This window comes from Zootoca vivipara, chromosome 6 (genome assembly GCF_965207765.1).
Source record: "Zootoca vivipara chromosome 6, rZooViv2.hap1.1, whole genome shotgun sequence".
Lineage (NCBI taxonomy): Eukaryota > Metazoa > Chordata > Lepidosauria > Squamata > Lacertidae > Zootoca > Zootoca vivipara.
In genome coordinates, this window is record NC_142589.1 from 47606851 (window position 1) to 47627942 (window position 21092).

The 21092-nt window shown below is 46.3% G+C and overlaps 1 protein-coding gene across 1 annotated transcript; it reads left to right on the forward strand.

Moving 5' to 3' along the window:
- Nucleotides 1–2349: 2349 nt before the first annotated feature.
- CDC50B (cell division cycle 50 P4-ATPase accessory subunit B) lies at nt 2350–4999 on the forward strand. Its single transcript, XM_060275948.2, has one exon. The coding sequence runs from the start codon at nt 2932–2934 to the stop codon at nt 4012–4014; it is 1083 nt and encodes a 360-aa protein (XP_060131931.1). The 5' UTR covers nt 2350–2931; the 3' UTR covers nt 4015–4999.
- The last annotated feature ends 16093 nt before the right edge of the window (nt 5000–21092 follow it).

The following is a 21092-nucleotide window of genomic DNA, read 5'->3' on the forward strand; positions in this document are numbered from 1 at the left end:
GAAATTCCATAAAAAATTATTGCTATGGTGCCAAAGCCTTTCCCTTTGTAAATGCACATTATTTTGAGGAAACAATGCAATTTTTTTATTACGCTTACAAGCAATCTGTTGATAGGAAAAGCCCCAGATGATTTCATTGTTTAGTGACCTTTCATTCAACTCCTGTGGTAATTAATTCAAAATGATCTAATGCGCCTGGAATTTAGAACTGGCCTGATGTAATCTGGAGTGATATTCCTCCTCTACTTTTATAGAAAAGCAAAAGGCACACCACTTGAAAACGAAAAGCAAGGAGGGGAAATGCTGCTAGCCCTCCTGCAACCAGAAGCAGTTTTAGGGTGGCCCGACTAGTGTGGTCACACTGGGTGCCACCCTGCAGGGGGTGTCAAAACAATGCTGTAGAAACGGGGGACAAGAGACAGAGGGGTACCAGATTTTAGTGTCACACAGGGTGTGCTGAAATTTGAGAGCCCCAAATCCACCACTGCCACAACAGCTCCTCACTACAAACAAGACCAGAACTTTTGTTGTAGGAACGCTGCCCTCTATAGGAGTCAGATGGCTGCACATGGTTCACCCGCTTCCATTTTTTTCTTCCTACCTTTGAGGTAGGTTAGGCTGAGAAACAAACAGGCCCAAGGCTCAAAGTCACCCAGTGAGCTTAATGGCTGAGTGGGGATTTGAACCCTGGTCTGCCAGTTCCTAGTCCAACACACTAACCAGTACACCTCACTGGCTTCTAAGTGAGTTATTCCAAGCTAAGGTGGCATTTCCAAACAGACATATATAGGACTGAAAACATTCTGTTCTACAATATTTTGAGGTTCATTAGCATTTGGGCATAAAGGATGTAGTAGGAACGGGTCAAGTAACACAAGCCTATTCCAGCAAACTGTTCTCCATTCACACAATGGGTTTCTGAAGTGATTCTGCAAGTTCATACAAAAGTTAAAGTGAAGCGAGTTCTCCATATCATTCTTTTAAAAAGGTAATTCCTTGACAAGAGTTAAAAACAGGAATCCAGCTTTCTGTTTATTGAACTCTCAACTCACCCAAGCAAAACTGCACACTGTATAACCTATTTTGTTGCAAAGTTTCCAAGGGCATTAACTCAAAGAGGAAGTTTTTAAAGATCAGCAACAGGAAACATGACAACAGACTCAACCCTAAACATTCTGTTTTCTTTGTGAGACATGCCTTCCTCATCTGTAGCAAGTTTATACATGACATCAACTTTTGGAGAGAGAGGGAGAGAGAACCCTGCAAGACTCACATATCCAACTGGCTGGGTAGACAGGGGTAAAGAGTGAAGACGTTGCTCAGCAGTAGTGTGTGTGTTTTGCATCTGTGTCTGCAAAGGGCCCCACACCCAAACTTCAGTATCTCCATGTAAGGCTGAGAAAGAGCTCCTGACAATCAGGGTTGGACAGAGGATACACTGAAACCTATTGGCTGATCTCTGGCTGCTTTGCAGGAGATTGGCAAGGGATTGCAATTGCTTAATGATAGCAACAAAAAACAACTTTTCTCCACCCGAATCAGGTTGCTGACATGACGAACCAGGAGTAGACTTTTGTGTAAAAGCACTGTGAGCTAAATTCAGTTCTAGTACTGTTCTTTCATTCTTGCTGTGTCTTTTGCACATAGCTCTGGTTAGCAGAATTTGAGTTTTAGTGAAAAAACACAAAGAAGATCCAATAAGTCTGAAGTCTGCTCATCCTTGACACTGATAATATGGAACGAGATGGGTCAATGGTTTCACTTGAGACTGCTTCCTATATTGCAAAAGAAATGCTTTAGAAATAAATAATGCTCAGTAGCAACTTATTCACCAAGCAGATTCAGTCATGGTCAAAAGCTTTGTGGGTGGCAACATGGGAACACTGTCTCCTGTCTGCTACAGGTAGCATTTCTCTTTAGGTGTCAACCTTGCATGAAGAAGGCCACAGGTCCCTCTACTGGCTGGTCTGAAGGCAGGCGAAGTCACCATTTAGGTAAACCTAAGCAGATCTGGTCAGTGTCTGTAAAGCATATGTATGCCAACTTGGGTTTCATGATGAAGAAAGGTGGTTTATAAACATATGGAAAGTATATGCACAAGCTTTTTAGCTTAGGTGTGAGCTATTAAATGTTTGTTTATTCAAAATATCAATATGTTCTCTTTAAGAGGAAATTCTTCAAAATAAATATAAATATTCCTCTTCGCGGGGGGGGGGGGGGAATCGGGGTCGGACCGCGCGTGGCCGCCGTGCCTCCTGAGTCCCAACGAGGTGCAGTAGCGCAGCCGAAAGCGCCCTGGCTCCGCCGCAGCGCGCCTTCTTACCTGAGCAGCGCTAGCACCTCAGTCCCGACGGGGCGGGGCCACGAAGGTGGAAGTTGGCAGGGTTGGGCAAGCAGTACCTGCCGCCGCCGCCCCGCCCACACCTTCCAGCGGGCCAGATCACCACAGGTGTGTAAGAAGGCGCCCGCGCGACGTCTCTTCCTTGGCCCGACGACAGGGGCGGAGCTTGAGAAGAAAGGGAAAGCGCGGGAACGGAATCGGGGGTCCACCAAGCCCCGCTGCCTGGGCTTGGGTAGGCTGAACGGACGTCTCGCGCACTTTAGCAAGCGCACGCGAAAAGGCGTTTGGGTGGTAACTAGGTGTACGCGCGCTGGCGCCCCCCCTCACCTGTGCGTGCGTGGGGGCGTGGCCCCGCTCACCTGCGGGGCGTCGTCGCAGGCAGACCGAGGCCACCTGCTGCTGCCTGGACTAGCGGAAGAGGAGGACTGACTGACTGGCCGGCGAAGGGCCGAGCGTGCGTTCCGCCCTGCCAGCCCCTCGCCGGGTGGCCGCGAGAGAGACTGGCGCGCAATTATTCCCCTCACAAGCAGGTCAGGCTCCCGCCGAGCCTGCCTGCCCCTTCTGCTGAGGTCGACCACCCCGACTACCTCATGGCCTCTGGCTCGTACGACGTGAGCGGCAGCCACGCCCCGGCGGACGTGGGCCCGACGGCGCAAAACAAGCCGGACAACACGGCGTTCACGCAGCAGCGACTGCCGGCCTGGCAGCCTTTGCTGTCGGCCGGCACGGTGCTGCCGCTCTTCTTCTGCTTGGGCGCGGCCTTCATGGCCCTGGGCTTGGGGCTCCACTTCTCCTCGGAGGAGATCCGCGAGCTGGAGCTCGACTACACCGGCGCGCCAGGCTCCAGTTGCTCTCGCTGCGCCAACGTCACCAGCAGCCCCACCCGCCATGCACCTTGCACCTGCGTGCTGCGTTTTGAGCTGTCCGTGGATTACCCTGCGCCCGTCTGCCTCTACTACCAGCTCTCCAACTACTACCAAAACAACCGGCGCTACAGCATCTCCCGCGACGACGCGCAGCTCAGCGGGGACTCCTGGGCGCTGACCAACCCCATCACAGAGTGTCAGCCTTACCAAAAGGACCACAAGCTCCCTATCGCCCCCTGCGGGAACGTTGCCAACAGCCTCTTCAATGACACCTTTGCCCTCTACCACGTGCTTCCCAATGGCTCCATGGTCTCTGTGCCCCTGGACAAGAGAGGCATCTCCTGGTGGACCGACACCAACGTCAAGTTCCGGAACCCCGAATTGGTCAATGGGAGCCTGGCTCTGGCCTTCAAGAACACCATCAAACCTCCCAACTGGCCCTACCCAGTCTACGACTTGGGCAACAACACGGGCCCAAACAACACGGGCTTTGTCAATGAAGACTTTATTGTGTGGATGCGCATCGCCGCCCTGCCCACCTTCCGCAAGCTGTACGCCCGCATCCGCCAGGGGAATTTCTCTGTGGGGTTGCCCCGTGGCAAGTACCAGCTCAATGTCACCTACAACTACCCTGTCCTCTCTTTCAATGGTGGCAAGAAGGTCATTTTCAGCACACTTTCTTGGATGGGGGGAAAGAATCCTTTCTTGGGCATTGCTTATCTCGTCTGTGGTTCGGCCTGCATCCTCACTGGCATTGTCATGCTAGTTGTGCATTTGAAATATCGTCAGCAAAATGAGGAAGATTAATAGAGCAGACTCCGACAGTCAACAGGTTTAGGGGAGGACTGCTGCATAAAGTTTGCTGGCCAGATTCTTTCTGGTATTAGAATTAAACCTAGTTTGTAGCCTTTCTTTTTTAAAAAAGAAGCCTCATCTTCAGAGTAGTCGAGAATCAAATAGAGGCCTCTAATTGTGTGTGAGAATGTGTGTGCTGCCATCTTCAATCTCTATAATTCAGACATGTAGGGTATTTCTGCCAAGGATAGCCAACCACTGCATGGTTTTCTTTATTCACAACAGAGATGCCCCCAAGGAAATCCATGTTTAATTAAGGATACAGGAGACTCTCCTCTTGTTTAGTGCTTATGAAACATGGCCTGTTTTCAGAATACTGAGAAGACATGTCGTTTGAAAAGGGGTACTGTGCCAAAGTTTTAATACTGAGAACATACTTCAGCACTTTGATTTGTTCTCCAGAATTGTTCCCAGGTTGAGAGTCCTACTGGAATAACTTGAATGTAGTATCATACATTTGTGTGTCTTATTTTACAGCAGTCTTCTGTGGATGTGCTGTCTGTCTAACTTTGCAGTCTAACATGTCTAACATGCAGTGATACACAAAGTGTGTTCACTAGTGGGGTTTACAGTATTCTTCATACTCTATTGTGTAGACTATGAGCCAGCTGCACTTGCTTAATAATGCATTTTAAATTCTTTGTTGAGATTCAACCATCTTTGGATGCCTTGGGTTTTAAGATATCAGTTACTTTAGCCTTCTCTTTCACTTATGAAGACATGCCAGTTGAGATTGATGGTAAACATGCTACTGGGAGAAAAAAAGAATATAAAGTAGCATGCATAGGAAATCCACCCATGTTGATTTTCTAGTGTTCTGTTTTGCTTGCAGACAACTGACTGGAAATATCTTTTCTATCGTGCTTTTTGGTAACTAATCACATTTTTAAATTCTCATTCCATAGAAGGTTGAATAAATCTGAATGACTGAAACATATTTTAGTGACATTCCATTTCAAAAAAACCCACCCACCTAGCAGGAAGTCCTACTTATTTCACTGCAGCTAAGCAAAATGTAGTCAGGAGGAGGACTTGGTTGTTAGAGTGACAGAAGACTAAAAGATTGCTTGGTTTTCAGTGACATATGAATGGATAAGAAATCACGTTGCTTGGAGGTACACTTGAGTTCACTTGTTCCCACCCCACTCCCCAGGCTGTATGTGGAAGGCATATCCAGTGATAAAATGATTGTGGGACATCCCAGTTTGGGTGTGACCTTCAGCATATAGTGTGATGCATAGGAGGGGGGTGGAAATGAAGCATCCAAGCTCAAGGACCCTTCCTGATCTTGCGCATTTTGTAGAAAGAGTGGAAATAGCATCTGAAGAGCCCTAGGCATGGACGATGTGAAATGTGTCCTTCTGCCAAGGGGGAACTCAAACGCTTTAGATGTAGCTGTGCATCCTCCAGCATGTAGAGTGAAAAGAAAACTTTACATGTGTGAGGTATGCAAGAAATCCAATTTGCTGACATCCACAAAAGGCTTCTTTCTTCCAGCACCCAGGAGAAACAGCAGCAGTGGTGGGGAACCAACCATAGGTTGTTGACAAATTTTGCCACTGTTTTCCAGCTAGTATGACCAAAAGAGGTAGCCAGTGAGCCTGACCTTATGTATTCAGTCTTTTAAAGAAGTTAATGGTTTTAATTCATTCTCAAGTGGCTGAAATGGACATGGTACAGGAGACTCATGATCAAAATTTCCAGGTCTGTTTCTTTCTTAACTTCAAGTAGGTGGGATTGGAATAGGCACACTTTTTATAACAATAATACAAAGCTGAAAAGGAATGAACTGCAGCTAAAATCTTATGTTCGTTTTTCACATGGTCTAGTCCTCATCTGAAGACTGCAAAAAAACAAAGCCCTACTTCCCCTGCCCACCCCTAATATACTTATGAGGGTTCCTTCTCCAGCCAGAGAGTAGCTGGAAGTGGGGAGGCAGAAAAAGTTCCTCCTTTCCTTCCAGCAGGGGCAGTTTTAATCTGAAATCTTAGGCGTAGTACTGTACCCAGAGCTCAGAAACTGCTTGCAGTAATGAAATTCCCTGTTGCAAAACACGCCTAGAACAGTTTTGAACGCTGATGTTGCTTGAATGCCTTCATCAGACTTCGTTAACCAAAGGGTCAAGATGTAACAATAGCTGCCAATACAGCCACAAAGGTTATCATACACTTGAAAGCTACATCACGTTATTCTTAGCAAGCCAGCCTGAGCCAAAAGTAAGAAATGAATGTAAATGTTACCTTTGCATAGTATGCCAGTTTCTGCGTGTGTGTGTGCATACACCCCCCCATATTGCCCTCCATTCAGAAAAGCAGAGGAGACCCATTCCAGCCAAGCAAAACCACTCAAGGAATATGTGCCGCAAGGCCTGAATGAAGTGTGGAGGGGGAGGCAGGCATGTGGCCTGCAGAGAGTTCTGAGGTTCCCCACCTCTGTTCTACTTCCAGTCTTGAAGTCAGTCTCTCTCTGAATTCTAGTTTCTCTCCCAAGTGGGGATAGTGCTGTTGTGCACTAATCCTACTCAGAGTAGACCCACTGAAACTAATAGACATGGCTGATTTAGGTCTCCTCTGAGTAGGACTTAGTTGGCTGCAACCCTTTGTATCCAGGTCTACCCTGCTTGGATAACTCATTTCATTGGTTACTTGTTAATGGCAGCAAGAATAGGGGAAGCTAGAAGCAAAGGGTTTGAATACACAAAATGGTATAATATAATTTGGGACATAGCACTCTGAAAAAACTGAGGCAAAACTTGGCTAGATGGCAAAAAACTTGATTCCTGCATGGCAGACAGGTGGCCATTCATACAGCATGCAAACAAAGTATCTCCAGAACAGAATGTACCTGCTGCATTCCATAATATATGATTGTGTTAGCAGTCTCCCACTACTACTACTACTACTACTAATTTATTATTTATACCCTGCCCATCTGGCTGGGTTTCCCCAGCCACTCTGGGCGGCTTCCAACAGAATATTAAAATACCATAGTCTATTAAACATTAAAAGCTTCCCTAAACAGGGCTGCCTTCAGATGTCTTCTAAAAGTCTGGTAATTGTTTTTCTCTTTGACATCTGGTGGGAGGGCATTCCACAGGGCAGGTGCCACTACCGAAAAGGCCCTCTGCCTGGTTCCCTGTAACTTGGTTTCTTGCAGCGAGGGAACCGTCAGAAGGCCCTTGGCACTGGACCTCAGTGTCTGGGCAGAACGATGGGGGTGGAGATGCTCCTTCAGGTATACTGGACTGAGGCTGTTTAGGGCTTTAAATGTCAGCACCAACAACGCTCGGAAACGTACTGGGAGCCAATGTAGGTCTTTCAAGACTGGAGTTATGTGGTCTCGGCAGCTGCTCCCAGTCACCAGTCTAGCTGCCACATTCTGGATTAGTTATACTTTCTGGGTCACCTTCAAAGATAGCCCTACACAGAGTGCATTGTAGTAGTCCAAGTGAGAGATAACTAGATCATGCACCACTCTGGTGAGATAGTCCACGGGCAGATAGGGTCTAGCCTGCGTACCAGATGGAGCTGATAAACAGCTGCCCTGGACACAGAATTGACCTCCACCTCCATGGACAGCTCTGAGCAGGGCCGGCTCTAACGCAAGGCTGGGTGGCGCAATGCGCCAGGGTGCCGGGCCGCCAGGGGGGGGCGCCACGCTGCTGTGCCCACAGCAGCCGTGCTGCGTGCTGCGCCCGCCAGACAGCTGCGCTGGAAAATGGGGCGGGGGGCGCCGGAGGGATCTTCGCACCATGGCACAAGGGCACCAGATACGCTTAAGACGGCCCTGACTCTCAGTCCAAAATGACTCCCAGGTTGCGCACCTGGTCCTTCAGGGGCACAGTTACCCCATTCAGGACCAGGGAGTCCTCCACACCTGACCACTTCCTATCTCCCCAAAACAGTACTTCTGTCTTGTCAGGATTCAACCTCAATCTCAATAATAATACTAGCAGCTTTCAGTTTCTATGCAGTTCAGTGCTTTCATTAACTTTACTATTATTGTTTACATCTAAATTTTGTCTTTGGGATGGGGAAAGGGAGGAAGAGGGGATGTTCAATTAGTAATTATTTTCTTTTCCATAAATAAAAATGAAATAAACTGAGTTATTATGAAATAACAAAATCTTTGGTCATGATCAGCTGCACAACGGAGTGGGTGAAAGAAAAAAGTTTTGCCCACCCCTCTACTGGAAAAAACCCATGCTGTCACCTAGTCCAGACCGAGCAGAAGACTGTTGTTCATGCAACTTGGGAATTTTCTCCCTGCTCCTAAAAAAATCCCTTTTGCCTGATAATTGCTGAGCCATCAGATAATGTTATGTACATTCTCATTCCTTTGTATTTTTATAGGAAACAAAAGCTTCACCCCACCTGGCTTACAAATAAAATGCAGATTAGGAAGTCTCTTTTCACACTCAAGTACTCCCCCTCTTTTCTTCAGTTATGCAATAAATATATGCCTTAGCAAAGTGCAGTATCCAGAAGTTAATCATTTGCATAGAGGTGATAGTAGAGTGAACTGCTCTATATGTCCTGTGGAAAGAATGTAAGCAGCATGTATGTTTTACCAAAACTCTGGGCATTTCCCTTTCTTCTAATGGAAATCAGCCAAGGCACTTTCTGCTTTTTGTGGTGCTTTTTTTTTTTAAAAAAAAGAAATACTTGCAACATGTGGCAGGATAAGAGACTTTCACAACCACAGCTTGAAATGGAAGAACTATGTCACATGGATAAACATTACTCAGAGTCAAAGAAAATGAGGTATAGCATCATGAGATGTCCTTGCTCCTACATAGCCTCTTCCTTTTTTGTGCCTTCAGCCCACAATGGGACTATTTAGACCTGGCATAGGTCCTAAATGAAGACAGGAGTGCCTGACGTGCTCTGGTCCATGGGGTCACGAAGAGTTGGACACGACTAAACAACAACAATAGGTCCTGAATTGGCTTGTGAAGCCATTCCCCCACAAACTGTACCCATCTTCTGTCAAAAACCTTACAAAACACATACACACTTTCATTGCAGACAGATGCTCAGTTATTTCCTTGAGTCAAATTTATATGTAACTTAGCAGGTAGTGAAATGCCACCTGCTATAGCTTCCAAGTGACTTTCCCTGTGCCCAGTGGAAAGTAAATATTTAGTCTCATGCAAAAAAGTGAGCTGCAGGCACACCCTCCTGCTGTGCCCTTTCTTCCAATTGCACTTACTCCAGCAAATGGTAGTCAACCTTCCTTTGTTCTCCATCAGCTCTTTTATTAGACAACGGTGGCGGCGGTGGTGGTCATGGAGAAAAAGCAACCTTACCTTTTCAAATCCCTTCAAGGGATTCCACGTATTGATCTGCAGCAAGTTTCCAATGAATGGCAGAGGCCGTGGTCCAGGGGGAAATCGCTTTGGATGGATATTCTTCCAGAAACCCTACAATAGCAAGGAGATAACCAGCAGCCAGCTGAAGAGAGCCATGGTAGCAGCGTGGGAACAGCTACCGTGTCTTAGAGTCTCTGCTGTTGTTTGTGATGGTGATGCAAACATAATCTGATAAACTGAGCTTTCCAGTTCGGCTGTGTATGTGATTCGAAATCTTGAAGGATTAGGCGTATCTGTCCATCACACACCCCAGGAAAAAGCACAAATGTAAAGTTGGTGTGTAGTGGCAGCGGTGGAGCATATGCCTCTGCACTCCCGAGGGGGGGGGGCAGGGCACGGAGGGTGCCCTCCTACGTGCCACAGTTCAGGGTAGGAGAGGGGCTGAGAAGCTGCTGCTTACTCTCTTCCTGCTCTCCGCAGCTGAGTCAGACATGATCTGGCAAGGGAGCTGCTGCGGCCAGGTGCGCCTCGCCACGGATGGGGAGGGCTGCTCTCTGCCGCCGGGTCAGAAGAGCTGCTGCCGCCGGGCACGAGGTGTGCCATCCACTCGTCTGCCATTTTGCCACCCCCCTCAGTCATGACACCCGGGGTAGACCGCACCCACCGCTCCCCCCTTCCTACGCCTCTGTGTAGTGGAGAAGCAGATTCCCATTCAAGCCAACTAGGATCCCTCCTCCAAGAAATGGGAGTAGGCTTTGCTTTATAGATAACAGGATCAGAATATTTAGGGAGGGAAAGAAGTAAGAAGTTAACTCAGCATAACAAGGAAGGACCCAAATAAAATCTTCATTGTTACAGTTGGTGATCAGTACCAGTGGTAGACTTTGGACTCTCAGATCTCAGGGGGGGGGGGCTGTGTAGTACTAAGATTTGGCTCCCCACCTCGCCTGCTCCATTCTACAGCATTGTTTTGGCACCCCCTGCAGTGCTCTACCTTAAAACTGCGTTTGCTGGCCTAAGGAAAGGAAGGACTCACCACATTTCTGAGTTTGTAAGTTGTTTTAAACAATTATTTACATATCAACCATATTACAGTCATATCGGTCATGGGAATTCCCTCAATCTCTCTGAAAGCAAGTGGAGGGACAACAACCAAAGCAACATTCACAACCTTACAGCGCTGGTGGAGCTGTAAAAGAGTCAGTAATTTTTGGATAGAAATTTATGAGAGGCTAAAAAAAATGTTAAAATGGACATTCGAAAGGAAACCTGAGATATTATTATTAAGCCTAATCCCTGAAAACATTCTGGCGGATAGAAGAAATATCCTATTGTACGCATGTGCTGCGGCCAAACTGTTGCTTGCACAAAAATGGAAAGGAGACAAGTTACTGGCCATCCAAGATTGGCATATTAAATTGGTGGAGTTTATGAACCTAGCGAGATTAACAGCAATAGTTAGAAAAGTCCCTAAGCAAAAATGGGAAAAGGAATGGAAATATTATTTTTGTAATGAAGGTATAAATTCCAGGTGGGTGATCTGCGTCGATTAAGTTCGCACAAGTTTATTGGATTTATTATGTATATAGGAAGAAATTGAGACATGAAATAAGGAATTAGTTTCATAAGAGGAAAGCATAGTTAAATTTATTTGTATGTAGGGAACTGATATGGAATGCTGGGAAGTTTACTTTGTTTTATGTTTGTTTGTGATTTCTTTCTTTTTTCTTTCTTCTTTACAAGTTTGTTTAATTTTCTATAATTTTATATTTGCGTTGTGTTGTGTTGATTTTGTTGATTTATGTTGATTTGTATTTTATGTATGGTATTAAATAAAGATATTTTTAATTAAAAGAGAGAGAGAGTGACATCACTAAACAGAGAAGAAGACTGACTAGGTGATGCAATCTGAAAAGTTTTATATTTCTCTCTCTGTGTGTCCCCCCCACTGTTTTTTTCTGCAGTGTGGTAACTCTTGCTTGACCACAGGATTAGAGAACATTTACAGAAAAAGATCTGAGCATAGTAGCATGTGAGGTGGCAAAACATAGCCACAAGCCTTGCATGAGTTCCCTTGGAACAGAATCTTGCAAGAATGGAGAACATTGGATTTATTTATCTTCTGTTATGCACTGGATTTGGCTAAAGCCAGAGCCAAATATGGCACATTTGGAGGAACTGGGGCATTGGATGAGTTGAATGCAGAAAGCCATGAATTGCTACACTACAGGTCAGGTTGGGTGGATCAGAGCAATTTGTTGCTGTCAGGGGGCAGAGAATTAGACAGGAAGGAGATGCAGATACCAGGAAGAAAAAACCCTGCAAAAGGGCCGAGACCTATCCTGAGTGACAACTGAAAGTCATAATATCCCTGAGATTTACAATGATCCTCACTTCCTAAGGCTGTGATCTGACAATAATAAGCATTAGACTGATTGCACTAACAATCTTCTCCTTCTTCCAAATGCTTCACTAAACATGGGGCATTTGCAGGGGGTGACCCAGGTCCTGAGATCTCCTCCCATGAGCCCTTTTTAACTGGCTCCCAAGCCACCAGAACCCTGCTCAGGTCCAGGACCTCAGGGATTCCTATCATCTGGTGTCTAAACAACTCTCTCATAAATCACAACTCTTTACTCATTGGTTAAAAATCTCTGAAATCCAGGAACCACCAGGCTGACTCCAAAACCTCCAACATTTATCTGATGAAAATAGGGGCATCCTATTCCTCCTGCATAATCATCATTTCATTATTTCTATCCTGCCTATCTGACTGTGTTGCCCCAGCCACTCTGGACAACTTCCAACATATAATATAATAAAACATTAAAACAGTTCCCTATACAGGGCTGTCTTCAAAGGGTTGTATAGTTGTTTATCTCCTTGGCTTTGGGGGGGGGGTTGGATAACTCTATACCTTCCAATATTTCTCCAATGAAAATAGGGACGTCCTAAGGAAAAGCAGTACATTCCTGGATTAAATCAGAAACTGGGAATGTTTCTGTAAGTCTGGGACTGTCCCTGGAAAATAGGGGTACTTGGAGGGTCTGTGACTCATTTCACTGAAATCACTTAGAAGGACATTTTGCTAGATAACTTTCATTCTAGGAGGGCTAGAGACTGACTTCTATTTTTTAAAATGCTCCGAGTCTTGGACCCATTGTTTCACCAGAGAGACACCAGTTCCTGCCTTCACCCATTCCCTCCCTTGTGGTGCCACCTGAAGTGGGTCTCTTCACCCCACTGAATGGCAGGGTTGGCCCAGGGATGGCAGGCAGCAGTCTGTAGTCTTTCAGAGCTCTGCCCGCTCTCTTTTCTGTTGCCATACCATCAGGGTGGAAGAATTGTATGCCAGCAGTAAAAACCTGAGCCCACAGTGCTCCACTTGCATCAAGTGGTGCTGAAGTTCCCAATACTTCTTGTATTGGTTCAGAAAAAGGAAGCCCAGCTCATCCTTGGAGCAACAGAATAATGTGAGCTGAGCTTTGAAGTCTGCCTTGACCCTCAGTTGTTGGGATGCAGAGCCCTCTTGTGACTTTACCCCATCCCTGCATGCCTCACCTCTTCTTTCCCCCTACATACTACTCTTTTTTGTTTAGATGCTTTTTAGGTTAGTTTAGATCAGGAGTTGGGCACCAGTAGTTCTCCAGATGATATGCAACCCTCCACATGATGCAGCCCTCCACATCCCTGACCATGTGCTATCCTCATGGTCTGGTGGGAGTTGAGTCCAGTAATGTCTGGAGGCCCACAGGTCCCCCAACTACCTGGCTAAAACCCATCATGTGAGCGGCTCATTCAGTTTGGGGGCAGTGCATTGCCCCCTGTACTTGACACTGGCCAGACAGCTCCAGTGGGATACTGGCAGGGCTCCAAAGAGTACCGTACTTTTCTGTGTATTTTTTAAAATATATACTTTAAAATGAGGTTAAAAATCTGGGGGCATCTTATACACAGATAGTGCATATGCCCATTTTCTAAATTTGGGGTCCCCAAAAGTAGGGGACATCTTATACATGGAGGTGTCCTATACATGGAAAAATACGGTATGTGGGGGAGTCAGGGGGCCAGAAGTGTGACCCAGGAGAGGGTCCCAGTGATTTATGGGGCTTGGTGCCACAGGGAAGAGGAAGAGTCCGGGCAGTCTGAGATGGAAGAAGCCACAAGGGATGTGGTGGAGGAAGAAGAAGCTATTCAGGCAAGAGAAGGGCCAGTCAACTCCCTACCTTCTCCTGCCCTGCTGTCTCCTCAAAACAGGAGCTTGAAGAGAGAAGAACAGCAGTGACTTTCATGGGTGCGACCAGTCAGGGGAGGGTATCTAAGCTGGAAGAGGGCCAGGGCCCCAATGTTGCTGCAACTGCTCTGCAGGGCCTAGACCTGTGGACTGCTGGCTAGAGGCTAGAAGCATGCAAGCATGTTTGTATTCAGAGCACTATGGAAGCTGTTATTGGTGCTTCACTTGTCGATAAAGAGTTAACTTTCTGACATGTGCCTTCCTTAGCTGGGGTGGCTGCCTGTGACAGACACTGACCTGCTGTAGAGGAAAGGAAATGGTGGATCAGTTAGATAGTGAAAAATCAAAACAAACAATGGGCACAAGAGAACACAGATATTGGCCTAGCAATCACCAAGGGGGCCAGTCCAACCTCCTGTAAAGTGGCACAAAGCCCTCTACGCTGAAGTAGCTTTGGTCAGCTTGAGGATCGCTTCAGTGTGGATGAGGTGCACAGGGAAACTAGCCTGAAATCAAAGGAAGCCCATTGAAAATGACGGCTCTGAGTTAGTAATGCCCATTCATTCCAATGAGCCCACCCAACCCCATTAACTTCCATTATTGTTTGCAAGCAACTCTTTGAAATTGTGCTGTATTTTATTTTACCACTGGGCGGCAGTGAAGGACTGCCAGTTTTGCTTCCTTTTTCTTCCTCCTTGTCTGAATGGACTTCTGCCTGCCCTTGTCTGCCTGCCCTTTCATTAGCCCCTTGTCTTCAGGTGTGTGCCTGTGCTTTCCAATCACAGCGCCTTCTCCCCACTTCTCCTCCCTACCAAACAATTGAGTTGATTCCGGCTGTTCCTGTTGGCGTCCCCATTTAATGAAATCTGGGGACAGTCTGGGGTCAGAATTTGTCCGGGGACAGATTTGCAATTCTGGGGACTGTCCCCGGGAACCGGGGACGCCTGGCAACCCTAGCCTGGGAGAAACTCCAGTCTGAAATCCCGACTGCCAGTCAGTGATGACAATACTGAGCTAGGTGGACCAGTTTCCTGATTGAAAGAAAGTCCTTGCATGGGCCCAGACATGCTACTGCCTCAGTTTTTGCATGGTTGTGGTGAATTCTTTACCTCTACCCCTCTTCCTTATTTTGAGACAGAAAAGGTTCTTCTCTGTATACAGGCTTTATCATGCTCTGGATTTATAGCAAGCATCAGTGCTGCTGCTAGGAAAGCAAAACCCAAAACTGAGTGCATCAATGTACTCAGCTGACCTCAGAGCTCCATCTTTCAGCCGCACCCCAAAGATTTCTGAAGAAGCTTTTGTCCAGCTCCCTGCTGCTAGGTGTCTGGTTACATGGTTGTCATGGGAGCAAACATTGCTCCGTGATCCCGAACCAAGAAACCAGACTCTGATGTCTTACATAACTTGCTTGCCTCCTTTCATGGCAAAGCCAAGTTCCTTGAAATCCAAATCATGGCACAGTACAAAAGGGTGGAGCACTCAGTGACATAACAAGATTAGGAAACCTTTTTTATTATTATTATGAAAAAGCTAAATGTTCCTGCTTCACTTGAGGCAGAGTTGTTGCCAATGCCCTCAGGTCAGCCAAGCAGAGGCAGAATGAAAGTAGGGGTGGAGGAGAAACCCAATTCAGTTCATATTTAAAGGCAAACCTACCAAATTATCACTTTCTGAAACAACACGTGAACCCATGTTTTGGAAGCCTTCTGAAACAATACACAACCATGTTTCGGAAGTCACACCAACCAGCCAAGTGTTATGTACGGGAGTGTGTCTACCAGCGTGAAATGCACATACAAATATATACATTAGTGAAAATAACAAGCAGTGACACATTATATTGTGATACATTGGCTTTGCAAAAAAAAAAAAGAGTGCCTATTGTAATTGCGAACAAAAGATGCATAGATTTGAAGAAAAACTAAAATGCTGATGAATTTTCATGGAGAGCTTTTTTAAAAAAGAATCTTCACAAACTGATGCAGAATTATGGAAAGCTGAACTTCATACCGGAGAAAATGTGAGAAACCAAAATCAACGTCATCCATCCTTAGGTGGGAGCAACTCATTCTGGGAGCTTATATAGGAGCTTGGGGCTCCCCACCCTGTGATGCTCTGATCTAAGCAAGTATTCCCACTTTCCCCTGAATAGCCTCACTAGCTGGGAACTTGGGTGGTGCTTCTGAAGTTCTTTGCCTGGCTTGCTGTATCACCTGCTTCTGTGGCCCTGAGGAAGATGGTGCATTTGCCAAAGCTGCCTTTCTTCAATGACTGCAGCTGTGTAGGTCAGTTTTTCATGATCTTATTTCCAATAAGGGTGTTTGTTTCCTCTCTCTTTCTTGGCATATCTCTGCAGAGCAAAAAGTCCTGCATTGCAGGGGATTGGATTAGGGTACCTTCCAACTCCACATTTCTATGGTTCTTTGATTCTAAACAAACTTAGATGGAGTGATGTGGTGGGTCTGTCACATTCACCTTAAAGCCCTCCCTATTCCTGGCTCTGTTAAAAATTGACTAGCTGGCCCTGGAGGATAAATGTTCCCCAAGGGTAGAAGCCATGGACCTCTTCCAAGGTTTATTTGTTTCTCACCTTTTGACCCCACCTTTCCTTCAAGGAGCAGACAACATGGTGCCCTCTTTTCCCATCTCTTTATCTTGCCCGGGTCTCATTAGGTAGATTTGTCGAGAATGCTGTTGAGGCCCCTATCGAGTGTCATGGAGAAGTGGGGATTTGCACCAAGGTTACTCTCACAATCTGACACAGCACTACCAAGCCTTAAAACCAATCCAGTTTAAATGGGAGTACAATCCCTGTCCAGAAGATGCTGACCACCACCTACCACCATCTGTACCACTAGCCTGTCTGAACCACCCACCAGCAGTGCCTCTGACTTTTCTAAATTTAACCTCAGTTTAATGGCCTCATCCAATCCATTAGTGCAGGGGTGGGGAACCTCATGCCCAGGGACCGAATATGGCCACCCAAGCCTGTCTGTTTGACTCTTGGGACTCTCAACAGGCCACCTCCCTCACCCAAATTTTTCTGTTGATCAGGCTGGTTAACCTGCTTCAGACCAAGGGGCACAGTCTTTCCTGGGGATCATGTGCTGGTGGTGGCTGTGCCCAATGCACACCATTCTTCTTCCTTTATCCAGGCAAGCAAGGAAGGCACTGAGCAGGGCCAGGGAGGTCCGAGGTCTGGGAGAGTGTGGCCTGGGCAGAATCCCAAGGGCTTATAGAGAGGTCTAGGGGGCCATATTTGGCCCACAGGCCTGAGGTTCCCGATCCCTGATGCAATGCAGAACAGCAGAGAGAACAAAATAAATCCCTGTGGAGCGCTATCACATAACTGCCATAGGGCACAACAAGTGTTTCCCAGCACAGGAAATTGCCATGCAGGTAGGAACGGGATCAATGAAGAACAGAGTCCCAATTGCCACCTTGGACAACTCAGGCAACATCCTATTTGGGTTAGCACACTTGTATGTGGAGCTGCTAGATGCATATCTCATATGCAATTAAAAGTACCATCCAGCTTATTCAGTGAGGCTCAGACGAGCCATTAAGATACATGGTAAGTATCTGCATCAGCTACGCACCAGAAATTTCCTTTGTGCATGTATCTCCCTTGTGGATCAGGGCTAATGTGCTTCTCCAGAAGATTATATGTAAAGATGGAAAAGTTGTATTATTTGCAGTTCATTGGCTGCATTTCACCTAGACCAGACACCCCCAAACTTCGGTCCCCCAGATGTTTTGGACTACAATTCCTATCTTCCCCGACCACTGGTCCTGTTAGCTAGGGATCATGGGAGTTGTAGGCCAAAACATCTGGAGGGCCGTAGTTTGTGGATGCCTGACCTAGACCTTATAGAGCTACAAAATTGAATATCATTGTCGGTATGTTTGCTTTCATGCTCAAGTGTAAACATTTTCCAAAGGACTTTGACTTGTTTATACAGCTCTACCAATGTACATTGCACTTTGCAGAATTATATTTTTGGGAGAGTTTGTCTTTGCCTCAGCTTACATTCAAAAGCTGATACACAAATTTATCTCCGTTTTGGGAGATTTCACTCTAGAAGTTTTGCTTCTCTTTCTTCAGATCCCTCCTTTTCTGCAAACCCTTGATTTAATCATTTAATCCACATCACAATCTGAGCCCCCATCCGCACCCTGGGAATGGCATTTTCTGTTATCTATTGTGACACTCATTTCTCCCCCTCTCCCCTCCATCATCTCCCCAAGCATCAAAATTTAGATTGCAAACTGTTTTCAGCAGATGCCTGTCCTATTTGCTTACAGAGCTTTAAAAAGCTCCATTTACGTTGATTGTGTTATGTAAAGAATAATTACAATAAGGCTACTATTTTTAAACATCATGGGTACATTTAGCCTGGTGATAAGAAGCCTGGATGGAGCCCTAGCACACTCTTCAACTAGTCACAGAGATCTAATGGCCTCCAGATGCAAGGGGGTAGATTTGGGCTGAACATTAGGAGAAATTTCTTGACAGTTTGGCTATACACACATTGGTGGTTTAAAATGCAGTTGCAAGGAGAAGTGACTACTGCAGCTTCTGGGTTCCAGCAAGATTTCACGAGAGCCCTGCAAAATCTGGCAAGAGCCCCATGCAGAGGCCTCTACACAATATCACGGGGCTCTCAAGTGGCCTGGAAGCTGCAGCTGTCTCTCTCCCCCCCCCAGGCTTTGGTGGGGCTGGCAAGGGGCGTATATGGTTCAAGTGCAGGGCAGCACCTTCCTGTTTCGCCTCAGGTGGCAAAACAGGAAAGGCTGCCCCTACCCTCAAGACTCTCTCTTAGCCATCTTCTCTCCCCAAGCCTCACCCCACCCCACTGGCCTTGCTCCACTGTCTCTTTGAGTGCTTTTGCCTAGTTGGCGTGCGTTGCAGCTCCACACTACAGCATTTTATTGCGGTTCCAGCTTGTCTTGTCTGTGATGCACATGCGTGTAAAAGCAAAGGTTGGGAAAGTCAATCTCTCTCCCCCTCAAGAGACAGAAAGAGAAGAAAGAGACACGCACACATTTTGCTTTTTCTAAAGGATCTGGGTAAAAGCAGCTCTTGTGTCCTGCAGCAACTCGTATTCAAAGGCATTCCACCTCTGATACTGGAGGAAATATGTAGGCATCATGACTAACAGCCATTGATAGCTCTCCACCACAGATTTGCCGAATTCCACTTTAAGGTCATCCAAGTTGATGGCCATTGCTGCCCCTGGTGGTAGCAACTGTGAGCTGCGCGAAGAAGTCTTTCCTTTTGTCTGTCCTGAATCTTCCAAAATCCAGCTTCATTGGATGATCTCCCAGGTTCTAATATTATAGGCTAGGAAACCTCTCTCCACTTTCTCTACACCATGCAAAAGTTTACACACCTCCGAGTCTCCACCACCACCTTCCTTGACTTTCCCTCCCTAAGCAAAAGAGCCTTCCATCCTAGGGCAGCTGCTCTAACCTGCCGATAATTGTGGTTGCCCTTTTCTGCCTTCTCCCTGACATTGCTCATTTCCTATGTGCAGGGGATTCATGAAGTAGCATCCACTGCCACAAGCCCTCACCTGCAGTTTCAGATGGTGCAGCCCCCATCCCAAAGTTTTCCATCTTGGTGAGACCTAAGCTCTAGGTGTCAAAGGCATGAGTAGCCTCAGCTAATGGAGATCGCAAAGGTCATTTTATGTCCAGTAGTAACCTATTTTTTTTTTAAAAAAATGCAAAAGCTGAAATTGTGCAAGTTTTTTTAAAAACTGTTTTTAGAGGGAGGAGAAAGAGAATTTGGACCTAATTCAGCATTTGTTGAGGAAAACAGGTTTGTCTGGCATTGGGCCAGGAATGCAGTCAAAAAGCACACCTGCCATTATGTGCCTGTTCAGTACATTTAATCTAGATGAGGCCTCACAGAGCTGGTTCTGAGGTCATGCTGTGCTGTCCTCAGATTTCATGAAAGCTTTCTTTTCTCTTCCTGGCACATTTGCACAGTGCTTTCGAATTTCTTTGTGATTTCCATGGGTGTGAGGCTCAGCTTATCTTGTGAATACAAAGTGGTTGAGGGTTATGCCTGTGTGTTTTTGTTCACATCGCACATCCCTCCCATCATGCCACAGCTTCCTGTGCATCCCAAACTGAAAAGGAAGTCAAATGCCGCACTAGTGGGGAACCTCTAGCCCACAAGCCTAATTAGGATCACTGCCATGGCCCCATGGAGATGACTTGGAGGCAGCAGCCCAATGGGGAGGGGGAGGACCAGGAAAGTTTGCAGATGTGGCAGAGTCTGATCCAGAGGAGAAGCCTGGCAGGATGGAAGGTGGCAACTGGGACAGGCCAGAGGGCTCTGGCCCATTGGGAACTGGTGATTTGGGACTTAGATATAGACCCAAACTGGCAGTTTCTTAGGGGGAGCTGGGCCAGCCATGTGGCACACACAGCTCTGCCCTCCAATGTTTCATTGCCACTACCCAACATCTGCCGCTGGAGGCAGATGCTTCACTCTGCCTAATACCAGTAGTAGAGCCAGCACTGAATAAAGATGGTGCTCTTAATACTGAGAGAGAACTGGCCAGCCATCCTTCTACTGTACTTTTGATCGTGACAACACGTACTGAATCATAAATTGTAAATTTACATTTGAAATAGGTCCAGTGTTAAAACTTGGTTAAACAGAATACAGAGACCATATATGTAGTGGAATGTTTTCACATGTTGAGATTCTGTCGAGAGAAAATTTTAATAATTGCAGGATTATTTGGTTAACCAGGATATCATTGTAATCTGTAGGAAGAGGTGATTTGATCAAAATGTACTGTTGCAACTATTATTTTCCCATGGGGAGATGCTTGCCTCTTATCCTCACCTATTTTATCTCTTTTAATGTTTAGTTTAGTTGTTTCCGACAGCTGACCCGCAATAGAAGCAGCCATCCATGTATGATAGTCTCTGATGCTGCATGAAATATTAATCTGATAGTTGGCTTGCAAGAGCATTCCATGGATGTTGTTTTAACTTCATTTGTTTGTTCAATCAACTTCACCCTTGAGTAGGTGAAGGGAAAACACCTACTCAAATTTAGATCCCAAAATAAATAGCTTAATTCAAAAGCCCTAAATCAGCCTTTGAGCTAGTGGCACTCCAAGCACCTCCAGGTAGTTGCCATTTCCCATTTCCCACAATGCTCCAAAATAGCACCACTCGCAGGGGCTCATTTTAATTTCCCACAATGCCTCAAGGCCATACGTGCCAAGTTCCGGATTGAAAAATCTGGGACCAGCAGCACCGCGGCACCAGAAGTCACTTCTATGCACTTCTGGACATGCGTAGAAGCGACATTTCCAAAATGTTCGCAGTGCCAGAAGTTGCTTCTACGCATGTCCTGAAGTGCATAGAAGCAACTTCTGGCACTGCGGACATTTTGGAAATGGGCACAGCGGCATCGTAAGTCGCTTCTACGCATGTCCGGAAGTGCGTAGAAGC

Coding starts and splice junctions, on each gene's coding strand:
- CDC50B (XM_060275948.2), top strand. CDS start 2,932: ATGGCCTCTGGCTCGTACGACGTGAGCGGCAGCCACGCCCCGGCGGAC.